Source organism: Mandrillus leucophaeus, unplaced genomic scaffold, assembly GCF_000951045.1.
Source record: "Mandrillus leucophaeus isolate KB7577 unplaced genomic scaffold, Mleu.le_1.0 Scaffold252, whole genome shotgun sequence".
In the NCBI taxonomy this organism is placed as follows: Eukaryota; Metazoa; Chordata; class Mammalia; order Primates; family Cercopithecidae; genus Mandrillus; species Mandrillus leucophaeus.
This window is the reverse complement of record NW_012102610.1, coordinates 928,412-941,386: the sequence shown is the minus strand read 5'-3', so window position 1 is coordinate 941,386 and position 12,975 is coordinate 928,412. Positions and strand designations below refer to the sequence as shown.

The 12,975-nt window shown below is 52.2% G+C and overlaps 1 protein-coding gene across 2 annotated transcripts in view; it reads right to left on the bottom strand.

Moving 5' to 3' along the window:
* The window catches only part of CAND2 (cullin-associated and neddylation-dissociated 2 (putative)), a 38,406-nt gene that overhangs the window by 9,167 nt on the left and 16,264 nt on the right, over positions 1 to 12,975 (bottom strand). Inside the window, exons 6-12 of one of the 2 annotated variants that reach the window (XM_011983610.1) lie at positions 12,606 to 12,711; positions 12,312 to 12,454; positions 10,271 to 10,563; positions 9,694 to 9,835; positions 7,826 to 9,328; positions 5,522 to 5,617; positions 254 to 423 (exon numbers count right to left, since the gene is read on the bottom strand). In XM_011983610.1, the coding sequence (XP_011839000.1) occupies positions 254 to 423; positions 5,522 to 5,617; positions 7,826 to 9,328; positions 9,694 to 9,835; positions 10,271 to 10,563; positions 12,312 to 12,454; positions 12,606 to 12,711 (2,453 nt within the window). The remainder of the gene's footprint in view (positions 1 to 253; positions 424 to 5,521; positions 5,618 to 7,825; positions 9,329 to 9,693; positions 9,836 to 10,270; positions 10,564 to 12,311; positions 12,455 to 12,605; positions 12,712 to 12,975) is intronic. The other variant, XM_011983611.1, reaches the window with a different exon arrangement.

The following is a 12,975-nucleotide window of genomic DNA, read 5'->3' as shown; positions in this document are numbered from 1 at the left end:
GCTCACCGAATTGTTGCAGCAACCCTACGACACAGACACAGTTAGCACCCTCATGTGCTCACGAAGAGAAACTGAGGCTCAGAGAGGATCAGGTTGCCCTGGCTGGGGTCACATAGCTGGGAGTCAGGGCAGGACTTGACCCAAGGCATGTGGCCCCAGCACCTACTCTGATGAGATAATAATGCCCTATCAATGAGGCATGAGAGGTGGCATCACCCCCAGCTTCCCCAGGGTCCCCAGCTCTGCTCCACACCTCTCGGATGAGGTCCCGGCGGATCTTTGTCTCCTGGTAGAGGAGGGGCAGGATGTCATCCAGCAGGTCCCGGACTAGCGAGGGCTTGTTGTGCACAGCTGAGTTGAAGAAAGCCAGAGTCGCACGGCGCACGTTCAGATCTGGGTCCTGCAGGCTCTCCATGAACTCTCCTGGCAGAAGAACATGAGGGGTGCGGGGGATGCATAGCCACAGCACAGTCACCGCCCTCACCGCCCTGGCCATCTGGTTACTGTGCATGTGCAGAACTGGCTGAATGGGGGTAAGCTGGGAGTGGTGAACATGTATTTTGTGCCAGGCACAAACAACCCTTCAAAGACCAGATAAGAATGTGGGCTCGAGGCTGACCTGGCTTCCATTCCAGCTCTACTAATTAACTGTGGGGCCTTGGAGAGCCTCAATGTCCTCATCTGTAAAATGGGAGTCATAAGAGAACCTATGCTATAGGACTGTGTTTACAATTTAAAATGTGGTGCCTCAGCATTATCTTGGAAAAAAAAAAAGAAAAATTTTTTAATGTGGTAATGCATGGAAGGCACATAGCAGAGTGCCTGGCACAGAGCATGAACTCTGTGAATGTTAACTTGGTATCACAGGCGAGGTTCTTAAAGATCAGAGCGGTCAAGTCACCAGCACTTCTCAGGATACTCCTTTTTGCACAGTGCTATCTTTTTGTTTTGTTGTTGAGACAGAGTCTCACTCTGTTGCCCAGGCTGGAGTGCAGTGGTGTGATCTCGGTTCACCGCAACCTCCACCTCTCAGGTTCATGTGATTCTCCCGCCTCAGCCTGCCAAGTACCTGGGATTACAGGCACACACCACCATGCCCAGCTAATTTTTGTATTTTTAGTAGAGACGGGGTTTCACCATGTTGGCCAGGCTGGTCTCGAACTCCTTACCTCAAGTGATCCGCCCACCCTGGCCACCCAAATTGCTGAGATTACAGGCACGAGCTGCTGCGCCCAGACTTGTACAGTGCTATGATTTGAATGTCCCCACCAAAACTCATGTTGAAACTTAATTGCCATGGTAATAGTATTGAGAAGTGATTAGGTCGTGAGGGTGAAGCCCTGAGGCATGGATTAATACCGTCACTACAGGAGTGGGTCAGTTTTCATGGGAGGGAGCTCCTGTTAAAGGAAAAGCTCAGCCCCCATCTCATCTCTCTGTCTCCCATACTCACTTCTGCCCTCCCTTCCACCATGGGATGGCCCTCACCAGATGCTGGCGCCATGTTCTTGGACCTCTCAGTCTCCACAACTGTGAGGAATAAATTTCTCTTCTTTATAAATTACCCAATCTGTAGTATTCTGCTATAGTAGCAGAAAAGGGACTATGATATAGAGTTTAAACTTAAAAAAAATTTTATTATTATTATACTTTAAGTTCTAGGGTACATGTGCACAACATGCAGGTTTGTTACATAGGTATGCATGTGCCATGTTGGTTTGGAAAAAAAAATTTTTTTAGAGATAGGGGGGTCTCACTATGTTGCCCAGGCTGGTCTCAAACTCCTGGACTCAAGTGATCCTCCTGCCTCAGCCTCCCAAAGTGCTAGGATTACAGGCATGAGCCACTATGCCCAGCCATTATAGTTGAAACATTTTAGAATTGTTAATGTTTTATATATTTAATAAAGAAAATCAAGGATGGGGGAATCCCTAAATATAAAACCAAAACGCAAAAAACTATTTATTTATTTATTTATTTGTTTGAGTCAAAAAGACAGTCTCGTTCTGTTGCCCAGGAGGGAGTACAGTGGCACGATCTAGGCTCACTGCAACCTCCATCTCCCAGGTTCAAGCAATTCTCATGCCTCAACCTCCCAGGTAGCTGGGATTACAGGCGTGTGCCACCACACTCAGGTTTTTTTTGTTGTTGTTGTTGTTGAGACAGAGTCTCGCTCTGTCGCCCAGGCTAGAGTGCAGTGGCGCGATCTCAGCTCACTGTAAGCTTCGCCTCCCAGGTAAGCTCCGCCTCCCAGGTTCACGCCATTCTCCTGCCTCAGCCTCCTGAGTAGCTGGGAGGGACTACAGGTGCCCACCACCACCCCGGCTAATTTTTTGTATTTTTAGTAGAGACAGGGTTTCACCATGTTAGCCAGGATGGTCTCAATCTCCTGACCTCGTGATCCACCCGCCTTGGCCTCCCAAAGTGCTGGGATTACAGGCATGAGCCACCATGCCTGGCCTATACCCAGCTAATTTTTATATTTTTTGGTAGAGATGGGGTTTTGCCAGGCTGGTCTCTAACTCCTGACCTCAGGTGATCCTCCCGCCTCAGCCTCCCAAAGTGCTGGGATTACAGGAGTGAACCACCGTACCCATCCTCAAAAACAAACAAACAAACAAAACTGTATTTAAAATGATCCACGTAACCACCCAGGTTATGAAGGAGAAAACAAACCAAGCCACTTTGAGTATTTTGACTAGCTGTCCTCTAGCGGAAGACAAAAAAACTACCCATGAATATTAATTTCCACAGAGAAGAGTCAGCAATTCTCAGACTACTTTCTGTGTATTTCAGGATTAAGAAAATAAATATCTTGTAGATAATGGGAGCTGGGTTTCTTACTGTAAGAGAAAGGAGTTACAGATATGGAAAGGGGGCTAGACTACAATAGGAAGCAGCTATGAACTCAAGATTTTCAAGATAGGTGGGTAGGTAGGTAGAAGAGAGGGAGGAGAAAGAGGGACAGAAAGAGAGGCAGGGAGGGAAAGAAGGAGGGACAAAAAGATGTGGATGAATGTGCATCTGGAAGCACAGATATGCACGTGCATGTTTGTCTCTGCATATAGACATGCATTTCCTAGTTCCGTCTGCTGAGAGGGCCTAGAAGCAATGAGGCCCCAATAGCAATAGGCACATCTAGTGTCCAGATCTTGGATTCTAAATACCATTCTCCACTAAAAGGAATCAGGACTCCTTGGAGAAATGGCTGATTCCAGGACTGGTGCAGAAAAGGTTTGCGATGAATCTGGAGCATCTCATCGTGCCAAAAGCAAGGATACACTTAAAAGAATGATGGAGGCTGGGCATGGGGGCTCACGTCTGGAATCCCAGCACTTTGGGAGGCCAAGGTGAGTGGATCACTTAAGCCTAGGAGTTCAAGACCAGCCTGGGCAACATAGCAAAATGCTGTTTCTATAAAAAAAAATTTTTAAAGTAGACAGGCGTGGTGGCTGGCGCACATCTGTAGTCGCAGTTACTAGGGAGGCTCAAGTGGGAGGATTTCTTGAGCCTGAGAGGCAAGGGTTGCAGTAAGGTATGCCTGTGCCATTGCCTTCCAGCTTGAGTGACAGACTGAGACTCTGTCTCTCAAAAAAAAAAAAAAGGAAACATGTCAATAGAAAATAGGAACCAGCTTGAAGCGCTCCCAATGGCCAAATCTGAGACAATCTTGAGCATCAAAATTAAAGACAGTAATAGGTTATAACCCACAGAATGAAGTAGGAAGAAGCCATGAGTCTCTAATGACAAATAAATTGATGAATAAATAAATAAATAAATGCAAGAGAAGAAAAGGTTCTTCCAGACAGTAGAATGCAAACCTATAACTATGGAAAGAATAATGGAACTAGAAAGTCACCATTTGGCAAATATCACAGTAATCATTGACTCAGGCAAGAAACAACCGTGGATGCTAAACCTAGTGGGCAAAAAAATTGATGAGAACAAGGATGTTTACATAAAATACTTATTTTATATACTCAAGAATTCATATTCATTCCAAAGGAAAAAAGAGAAACTTTAGAGTAGAGAGAAACCCTGGCGGTATCCATCTGAACTGGGTGATCAAAGTTACCATCGCCAGTCAGGAGACAAGCCACCTCCACGTGCCCCTGATGTGATGCACTGGGAAGGGCAGGAAGGCTCCCAGCAGAACAGGATGCAAGCTCAGAGCCAGAAGCCTCTTCTGGGCCCCTTTCAATGGTGCCGCATTAGCTCCCAGGTTCCCCATTCTCGGTGAGAACACAGCTGTGGGGAACTGGCAAGACCCGAGTTCACATCCCCGCTCTGAGTTAGTTTCCTCACATGTAAAATGGGGCCAGTCCTACACACCACGGAGGGAGCTGTGAGCACCACTGTGATGAGGTATATTAAAGGGTCTGATGTGGTGCCTGACACACAGTGAGAGCTCAAAAACAGTTCAAATGTTCTAAAGCAAACAGGAACCCCAGGTGAAATCGCTGGTGGTGCTCACCAAGGGCAGCTCCGTCACGATGGAGGAAATCAGGCGGGGGGTGGGGCACGTGCCCACCGCACTAGGGCAAGGGACAAAGTTGCTGCCGATGACATTGCTAGAACTTCTGCACATGTTCTCCAGTGTAGAACGTGGTCACATCTGCTGACCCCTTGGTCTCACACAACAGGCCCCTGGCAGATGAGGATCAACACTTTTTTTTTTTTTTTCTTTAGTGGGTGGCAGTCTCCCACTGCCACCATGCCTAATTTTTTTTTTTTCTTTTTTTTTTTGAGACAGAGTCTTGCTCTGTCACCCAGGCTGGAGTGCAGTGGTACAATCTCCGCTCACTGCAACCTTTGCCTCCTGGGTTCAAGTGATTCTCCTGCCTCAGCCTCCAGAGTAGCTGGGATTATAGGTGCCCGCCATTACGCCTGGCTCATTTTTGTATTTTTAGTAGAGACGGGGTTTCACCATGTTGGCCAGGCTGGTCTTGAACTCCTGATCTCAGGTGATCCACCTGCCTTGGCCTCCCAAAGTGTTGGGAGGTCTCAGTTCCTCTCCTCACAGTGAAGGCTGCTTGGGATCCTCAGGCCAGAAGACCCCTCAGACAGAGGGCGATCTAGTGGGCAGGGTGGCGGGGGGAGCACTCTTCCCTGCCCCACTTTAGGGCCCATAAAAGCTAAGGTATGTGAGAGGCTGGTGGTTTTCCATTCCCAAGAGTCTATATGTTTATGAAGCATCTTCTCCCTCAGTTGCCCATGGGCCTCCAGGACAACTCTAGAAGATGCAGATAATAAGAGTTTCTCACGTTCATTTGACAGATGAGGAAAGCAAGGCTTAGAGGTGTGATGGACATGCCAGGCCCACCCATGATTTAGTGGCAGTAGGGAGGCAGGGATGTGAACCCAGGCCTTTTAACTGGAGGGCCAGGCCCTGCTGCCCATCATGGGCATGCCTCCCAGGTCTCCCACTGCCCTTGGCTATTGCGTAGGAAATATCAGCCCAAGCTTAAGGACTGGGTGGGGGCACTGAACAAGGTAGGGGAGGCAGGAGGGAGGTGCTCACCGATGAAGCTCTTCAGGAGGGGGTCAATGGGATGGGGCTGGTCCGAGATGAGGAACTTGACCGCTGTGATGACGGTGCTCCGGGTGTGTGGCCGACCTGCAGAACAAGAAGAGGTGGAGGTGAGTTAGTAAGGGGCAGGGGCCAAACCTGGATGCTTACAGGTCAGAAGGTGCAGAGGCTCCTCCCCTTGCTTCCCTGGAAGACAGAACTGTACCCCCTCCCCATCTCTGAGAAAGTGGATTCTACCATTTCCCTTGGCAGCCTTGAATCTCCCCTCAATCCTTCATGCTGTAGCTGAAACAGTAGGACTGACAGTGCTTAGGTAACCACACCACAGGTTGCAAACAGGGAACCGATAACCAAGACAGGAACTGCTCCGACAAAGACCTTCCCTCAGGCCTTGGGATTTTTCAGACATGTTATCTCAATTAGTCCTAACAGTGATCCTATTAATTAATAATGATAAAATAGTATTAAAATCACCAATAAAAATCATCTCTTTGACACACGAGAAAAGAGACTCAGAGAGGATAAGTTCGTGTCTAAGGCCACACAGCAGATCCAGAATTCCTGGCTGGGCCCTTCCTCCTGGGCCTGCATTCTGGCTGGTGGTCAGGGGGGCCTAACAGAACTCGGATCATCTCCAGGCTCGGTCACGGAGAGCTCGCTTACTTGTGCTCTGCTGCTTGCTTTCTGAGTAGAGAAGCCGAATAAAGAGGGGGAGGACATTCCCTTAAAGAAAGAAACAAATGGGTGGATGCTCCACCTGCCTGAATCTCTCCTCAGTGGCTTGCCCCTCTTGCCCCCCGCCCAACCCCCAGCACACTGCAGCGAGTGGGCTACGGTGCTTCCACCACACAGGCTTTACATTCAGCCTCGAGGAAAAGTTTACCAATTGGTGCTAAGGCATGAATGAATAGAAGAGTTACTGAACTCAGACTTTTAGCTTTTACCTCTTTCTCTTGCCAGCCTGACTGGCTCCCAGGAAGATTTAGGGTGGCTGATGAAGACAGGCACAAGAGAGTAAGATTAAGTGAACTGAAAACAAGAACAAGGCCAAGGACGACTGAAGGCAGGGAGGTGAGAAGGAGACTAGAAGGAAGACGTACAGAGAGCATCAGTTAGGAAGTTCCAGGAACCTACTAGAAGCAGGACACTCATCTGGCTCTAAGCTTCCCAGCAGTTGGTGGTAAAAAGGAAATGTGACCAGGTGGCTAGTTCAACAGAATACGTGGGACAGAAACAAATAGGTGTTTAGGCAAAGCAGGGCTCCTCTGCATCTTAAGACTCTCGTCTGTCAAGGTTCTTTGTGTGATGTAACAGACAGTGTCCTTGACAATGTTCTTCCATCTAGTCATGAGGCCAGACAACTGCTTCTTATGAACCCAGCAACCCAAGAAGGCCTTAACTGAAATCACTAACATACCTAGTAACAGCAGCAGCTCTCAACTTACTCAGTATTAATTACTGTAGGTACCACACAGTGTACCAAACACTGTACCTGCGTTCTGTCAACCAGAGCACCCACTGGTTCCGTAAGGGGCCAGCTGGCCAGCTTGAAGCCCACTGGCCTTTCATTCTGGGGACTCTCCCTTTCCTAGGAGCCCCACGACCCCACCTGCCTGCCTTCTACCTCCTGAAGCTAAGATACCTGGTATGCCAAAACATGACAAACCAAAACGCCTGCCCCTCCTGGTTCCTGCCCAGCCCTCCCCAAGCCTCAGGGGCATGTCAGCCTGTCCCAGTCCATACTGACATCTGCTCATGGCTCAGGCTAGCTGAAAAGAGCTGACCCTCTGCAGGTTGCAGTCTATGGCTACTCAGAAAACTGTTTTTGTTGACCTCTGTGTGGAGCACTAAGCTACTGTCCACATCGAGGATTATGAAGTTGGCATCATGTTTTTTTTTTTTTTTTTTTTGTAGAGGCGGGGTCTCATCATGTTACCCAGGCTGGTCTCAAACTCCTAGGCTCAAAGTGATCCACCCACCTTAGCCTCCCAAAGTGCTGGGATTACAGACATGTGCCACCATGCCTAGCCAACATCATGAGATTTTTAAGTGTATTTGTTGTAGGGACCTATCAAGGACTCTGTCCCTTCTATCCCACAGTCCCATAGAAGGGAGCCTTTAAGTCTCAGGTATCACTGTGTGTTCCTCTGTAGCTTCCTTGCCTCTGTCGCATAGATACCACGATTCTTGTACCCAATGACTTGAAATAGCTCACTCTGCCCCAGCTGCTCGGATGCTCAGTGACAAACTGCCCACCTCCGCGCTGGGTTGCCTTGCCCACACCTGTGTGCCTACCTGCAGCAAGCTGCTTCCGGAAGCGGGGCAGAAGGAATGAAGGGTTCACAAGGACCAGCTTCCCAATGCACTCGGCCACCACCCCCCGGGTGCCCTCCTCGGCGCCCTCGCAGCGCCGGAACAGCAGGGCCCAGATGTCCTCAGCGTAGGGCTTCAGGCTGTCAGGCTGGGCGGCCCCCAGGGCCTCCCTAAGTGAGTGCAGCAGCAGGTACTGTCGTCGGGGCTCAGCCTCAATCTGCTCCAGCAGGAAGGGCAGGAAGTCGGGCAGGCTGCCAGCACCCACACGGCCCAGTGCATACGAGGCTGCAGCCCTCACATCCTCACTGGGTGACCCCAAGGCTTCCAGGAGCACTGCCTTCAGCTCCCGCTGGGGGCCTGGCCCAGCCACCTGACCCACCTCAGCCAGCGACAGGAATGCCAGGACTTTGACCCCCGTGCTGGAGTGGGGTGACCTGGCATCGCAGACCAGACGGTTGGCTGTGCTTGCCGCCTCTTGGGGACAGGCAGCTGAGAGGGCTGCCACACACCGGGCCAATGAGTGGAACACCTGCTTGTGCAGGCCAGGCCCACCATCCACAGCCTGCTCATAAACAGGAGCAGTGAGCAGGCTGATGAGTTTAGCATAGTCCACACATGGGGGACGGGTCCCCACCAGGGCCTGCAGGAAGCCTTCAGCGGCTGCCAGAACCCCGGCTGGCAACAGGGGTGAACGCAGCAGCCGCAGCAGCTCTGAGAGCACAGGGCCACTGACCTCTACCAAAGAGGCTGGCTGGGCCTGGGTCACTGTGGCAAGGAAGTCCACAGCCAGCTGGGCCACGTGCATGTCACTCTCGTTGACCAGGGCAGGCAGCTCAGCCAGCACAGCCTGCACGGCAGACGGTGGGAGGCTGAGGCCCTGGCTCTGGGCCAGGGCATCCAGGGCTGCCAGTGTGGCCAGTCGCAAAGCCCGCTGATTCTTCCGCAGGAATGAGGCCAGAATGGGCAGTGCCTCGGCCAGGATGGGCTGTAGATCAAGCTTCAGCGGGGACACAGCCACCAGCGTAAGCGCCTTGACGGCAGGCAGCCGGGTGATCTCATTCCGCAGGCGGTCCAGGAGGAGCAGTAATATGGGCTCCAGGTCATCCCCAAGCCGGTCACCCAGGTGGCCTACAAGGTGGCCCATGCAGGAAATGGCCCGCTCCTTCACCTCCTGGTCCAGGTCAGTGGCACGGAGTCGCGCCAGGGTAACCGCAGACATCTCTCCAACATACGGCTCAGGATCCAGTATCCGAGGCCTGTCCAGCGGCCACAGGGCCTGCACCAGCTCCTGTAACACCACCAGGGCCTCAGCTGCAATCTTATAGAAAGGGTCAGCCACACAGGCCATCACAGGTGGCAGGAGGGTGGGCAAGTGTGGGTGGAAGGCCTCAGCTGGTTCAGTGCCCAGCAGCCCCTGCAGAAAGGCCAGGGCATCCATCCGGATGGTGGAGGAGCTGGAGCGGTCGGCCAGCGAGAAGATGATGCCTGTAGGGTGAGTACAAGGGTTATGAGGCCACCGCCTCTGATGCAACGCGGCCCTCCCTGGAAGCAAGGCGGGGATACCTACAGGTGCCTGAGCTGGACTGAAGCACCTAAACTCTTCTGCAGAAGTTTCCAAGAAGTCAGCGCTGACCAGTGGCCAGGGTTGAGGGAAACATGTCCAGGGAACTCATTGGAACCAGCCTTGTTCTCACTACTGGTAGTGGGAGGCCACTGGAGACTCTTGACCAGGGACTGAGCCTGGGACTGGGTCCCAGACTCTCTCAGAAATTGGAGGCTCAACTCAGGGGTGGGGTCTGGGTTCTGGAAGTGGCCCAGAACAGCAGATACCTGGTTGCACTCCAGCCTACCTGATACCAGCACAGGCATGTGCTCAGCCAGGCTGCCGGGGAGGACGCCTGCCAGCTCGGTGAGGAGGCTGAAGCATCCCTGGCGCGCTCTGATGCTCCGATCTTTAAGCTGCCGCTGCAGGGCCTTGACCACAAGGGGCACCTGTGGACAGGAGGGGGAAGTCAAGGTCAGGGACCACCAAAGAAACCTCCCAGGCTGCCCACTACCAGGAGGCTTTGCCAGACACATCCCCAGGGAGGATGTCGGCATCAAGGTATCTCCCAAGCACTCATCCCTCACTCTGTGCCAGGCTTTTGGTGACTGCACACAGACCCTTGGAGGGTAGGCAAATTTCCCGCATCCATTTTACAGGTACAGAGACACCAAGCAACTTGCTCAAGGTCACCCAGGCAGGTTGGCTGTCACTACCACACTCCAGAAGCCTGGCTGGCTCCTGCCCCCCACCCCGGGGACCCCTTCCCTTCCCTTCCACAGCTGGATGTTCTCCCCAGGTGAGTTTCCAAGTCCAGGGACACTAACAGTGAGTGGCTGGGTGGGCAAATTGGGGGTAAGGGGTGGAGGTGAAGGCACGCCTACCTGTCCACGTAGCATGTGGAGGTTGCTGCCGGTCTGGGTGGGTTCCTCCATGGCCTCCAGCCATCCCTTTGGGGGCTGCGTTTGCCGCAGCAGCACGATGTAAGCGGTGAAGACATCAGCCTTGACATTCTCCTCGCGTTCTCTGAAGCGGCGGATGAGCACAGGTGCCAGGGTGCAGTGGAAATCAGGCAGCAGGTCAGGCCGCGAGCTGATCAAGGCTGCGATGCACTTGGCAGCTGCCCGGCGCACCTTCCAGCTCATGTCATCATCATCGCTGTACTCATCCTCACTCTCTGGGGCAGGAACAAGATACACGGGGAACCCTCATCTCCCAGGACAGGTCTGCGGCTCGGGGGAGAAGGGATGGGGAGGAGAGGGAGCCGGGCACTGTGCTTCACCTTTTGCTGATCAGCTTTTATAGATACCCTATGGGGAACGTTCCCTACCTTTTAACAGGTATCTACTGTGTGCTACAGATGGGGCTAAGTGTGTCAAACCCATAATCTTATTTTAGCTTCATGATGACCTTTTGAGACAGGGATTATTTCCCCATTATAGAGGTGAGCAAATTGGGGTTTAGAGAGAGGAAGTGGATTGCTCCAAGTTAAGGAAATACTTGGAGTTAAACTAGAGTCCTCCCTGCCTGCAGACCCTTAATTGTCTGGACTGTACCAGGGAAAAAACAGACTTCCAAGTCGTCATGTAGACTTGGAGAATCAATTTGGGGCACAAAACTCATCTTTTGGCATCAGGTTTCGCTATGTGATGTTTCGTTTACTGGGACTCCAGAAGGGAGAAGGGACAGAGCCTCCCTTTGGCCTCTTCTCTTGCCTGATCTCTGCCTCTCAAGGGTCCCGATTCCAAAGGCTTCCAGGCAGGACTAATAAAGAGGAAATGCTGGGTTTGTGTGGCTTTCTACCCCACAATCTCCCTGAAAGTCAAGGGCTCATGCAGTCTTTACCATCACCTCAGAAGTGAAGGTACTGCCAAGCCCCATTTTACAGATGACAAGACTAAGGCTCAGAGTGGGTGAGACTCTCAGGGCACAAAGCGAGGAACAGCAGAGCTGAGATTCAGGCCCACGAGGCCCAGCCCTATCACCTGCGGAGGCACTCAGGAGGCTCAGAGGAGGACAGTCTTGCCTGGGAGTGCCCCGAGGCAAAGGCTCAGAGCCAGCATGGCCTTGCCCATACCACTCTGTGGACCACTTGGACCCACAGGGTGGTGTCTGGGCAGCCACGGTGGGCCACGGCCACCGGGTAGCTCAGCAGCCATCCCCTCTGATGGACCACTGTCACCCCCACAGCAGGCCACCCATGAACACACATCTTTAGCTCCCTATTACTGACAAGTGTCCCACCTCCCTGGCTTGGCATTCAAGGCCCCCACATGCCTGTCCAATCTCATTTACCATCCCATCTTGTTCCAAGTACCCCATCAGGCTCTAAATCCATCGTCTCCATCTATGCCCTGCCTTCAGGCCTAGCAGCATGTCTGCCCTGGAAATCTGTCTGAATGACAGACAGGACCACAGGCATAGGAGGAAAGAAGCTATCAAGTCCACCCCCAATTGAGACACCTCACTCCCCTGCCAGTGCCTGCCATTCCACCATCAGGGCTTTCCTCTGCTGGGTTAAAGACATTATCTCCCGAAAGCCATTCATAAAAGGGTACACAGTGGCAGTGCAGAGGTGGGGGAGTCTGACAAACCTGGCTCCAAGGCCCAGCTATGCCAACTCCTAGTTGTGTTATCTCAGGCCACTCTCTTCTGAGTATATGTCCTTGTCTGCAACATGGGGTAATAATATCTGTTTTTCTGGGGTTTTTGTGAGGAACACAACCAGCAAATGCTCAATAAATGACAGCAATGACTACTATCATTACTGTGCTCTATGCAGTCACAGCAGGTGGGACTGGAGCTTGAGGAAGAGCTGGCATCAGGACAGGGGCACCAAATGTGACCACTGTCTTTGGCTGGGGGATCCCAAGAAGGCTGTGTTCACCTCCACCCTCCAACCCCAACGACGGGCTATCCACCAACCTTGCTCACTGAATTCACTATCCTCTGTCTCCATCTGCTCCTCATCCTCATCACTGTCGTAGTTGTAGTTGGGGTCATGTTTTATGTACTGGAGGCAGAGGCTGGTCACGTTGGGCACGTGAGGGCCCATTTCCTTGGGGCACCTGTGGGGTAGGATGAGGAATGCTTTGCTGAATCCAGTCAGGATGGGAGTAGGGGGTAGGGCCCAACGGGAGTCCTGAAATTTTACTGCTTTGAGGCCAGCATCCCCACCAACTTCCCAAAGGAGTCCCCAGGCAATCCCACCATACATACTTCCTCAAGAAGGCCTCAAAAGCCTGGAGGCAGGACTCCCGGAGCTCATCATCATCCAGGTTGCAGAAATCCTCCACCAGGGGCACCAGGCGGTCCAGGTGAGCCCCTGCAGGGCCGGGTGGGTCACTGAACCCAAGCCAGACACTCTCATGGAGTTCCCCCAGCCTGCAGCACTCAGCCTGTCCCCGCACCTACAGCGCTGACCACTGCAGATTCAACTCAGAGGTTTCATAGTCAAGCAGATGTGGGTTCTAGCCCTGACTCTGCCACCCAACTGCTATGGGACTTTGGGCAGGTCACAACATTTCTTTGACCTTAGCTGATTTTCACAACAAGGATAATAATGTCTCCTGGGCAGAGATTTTGTGAA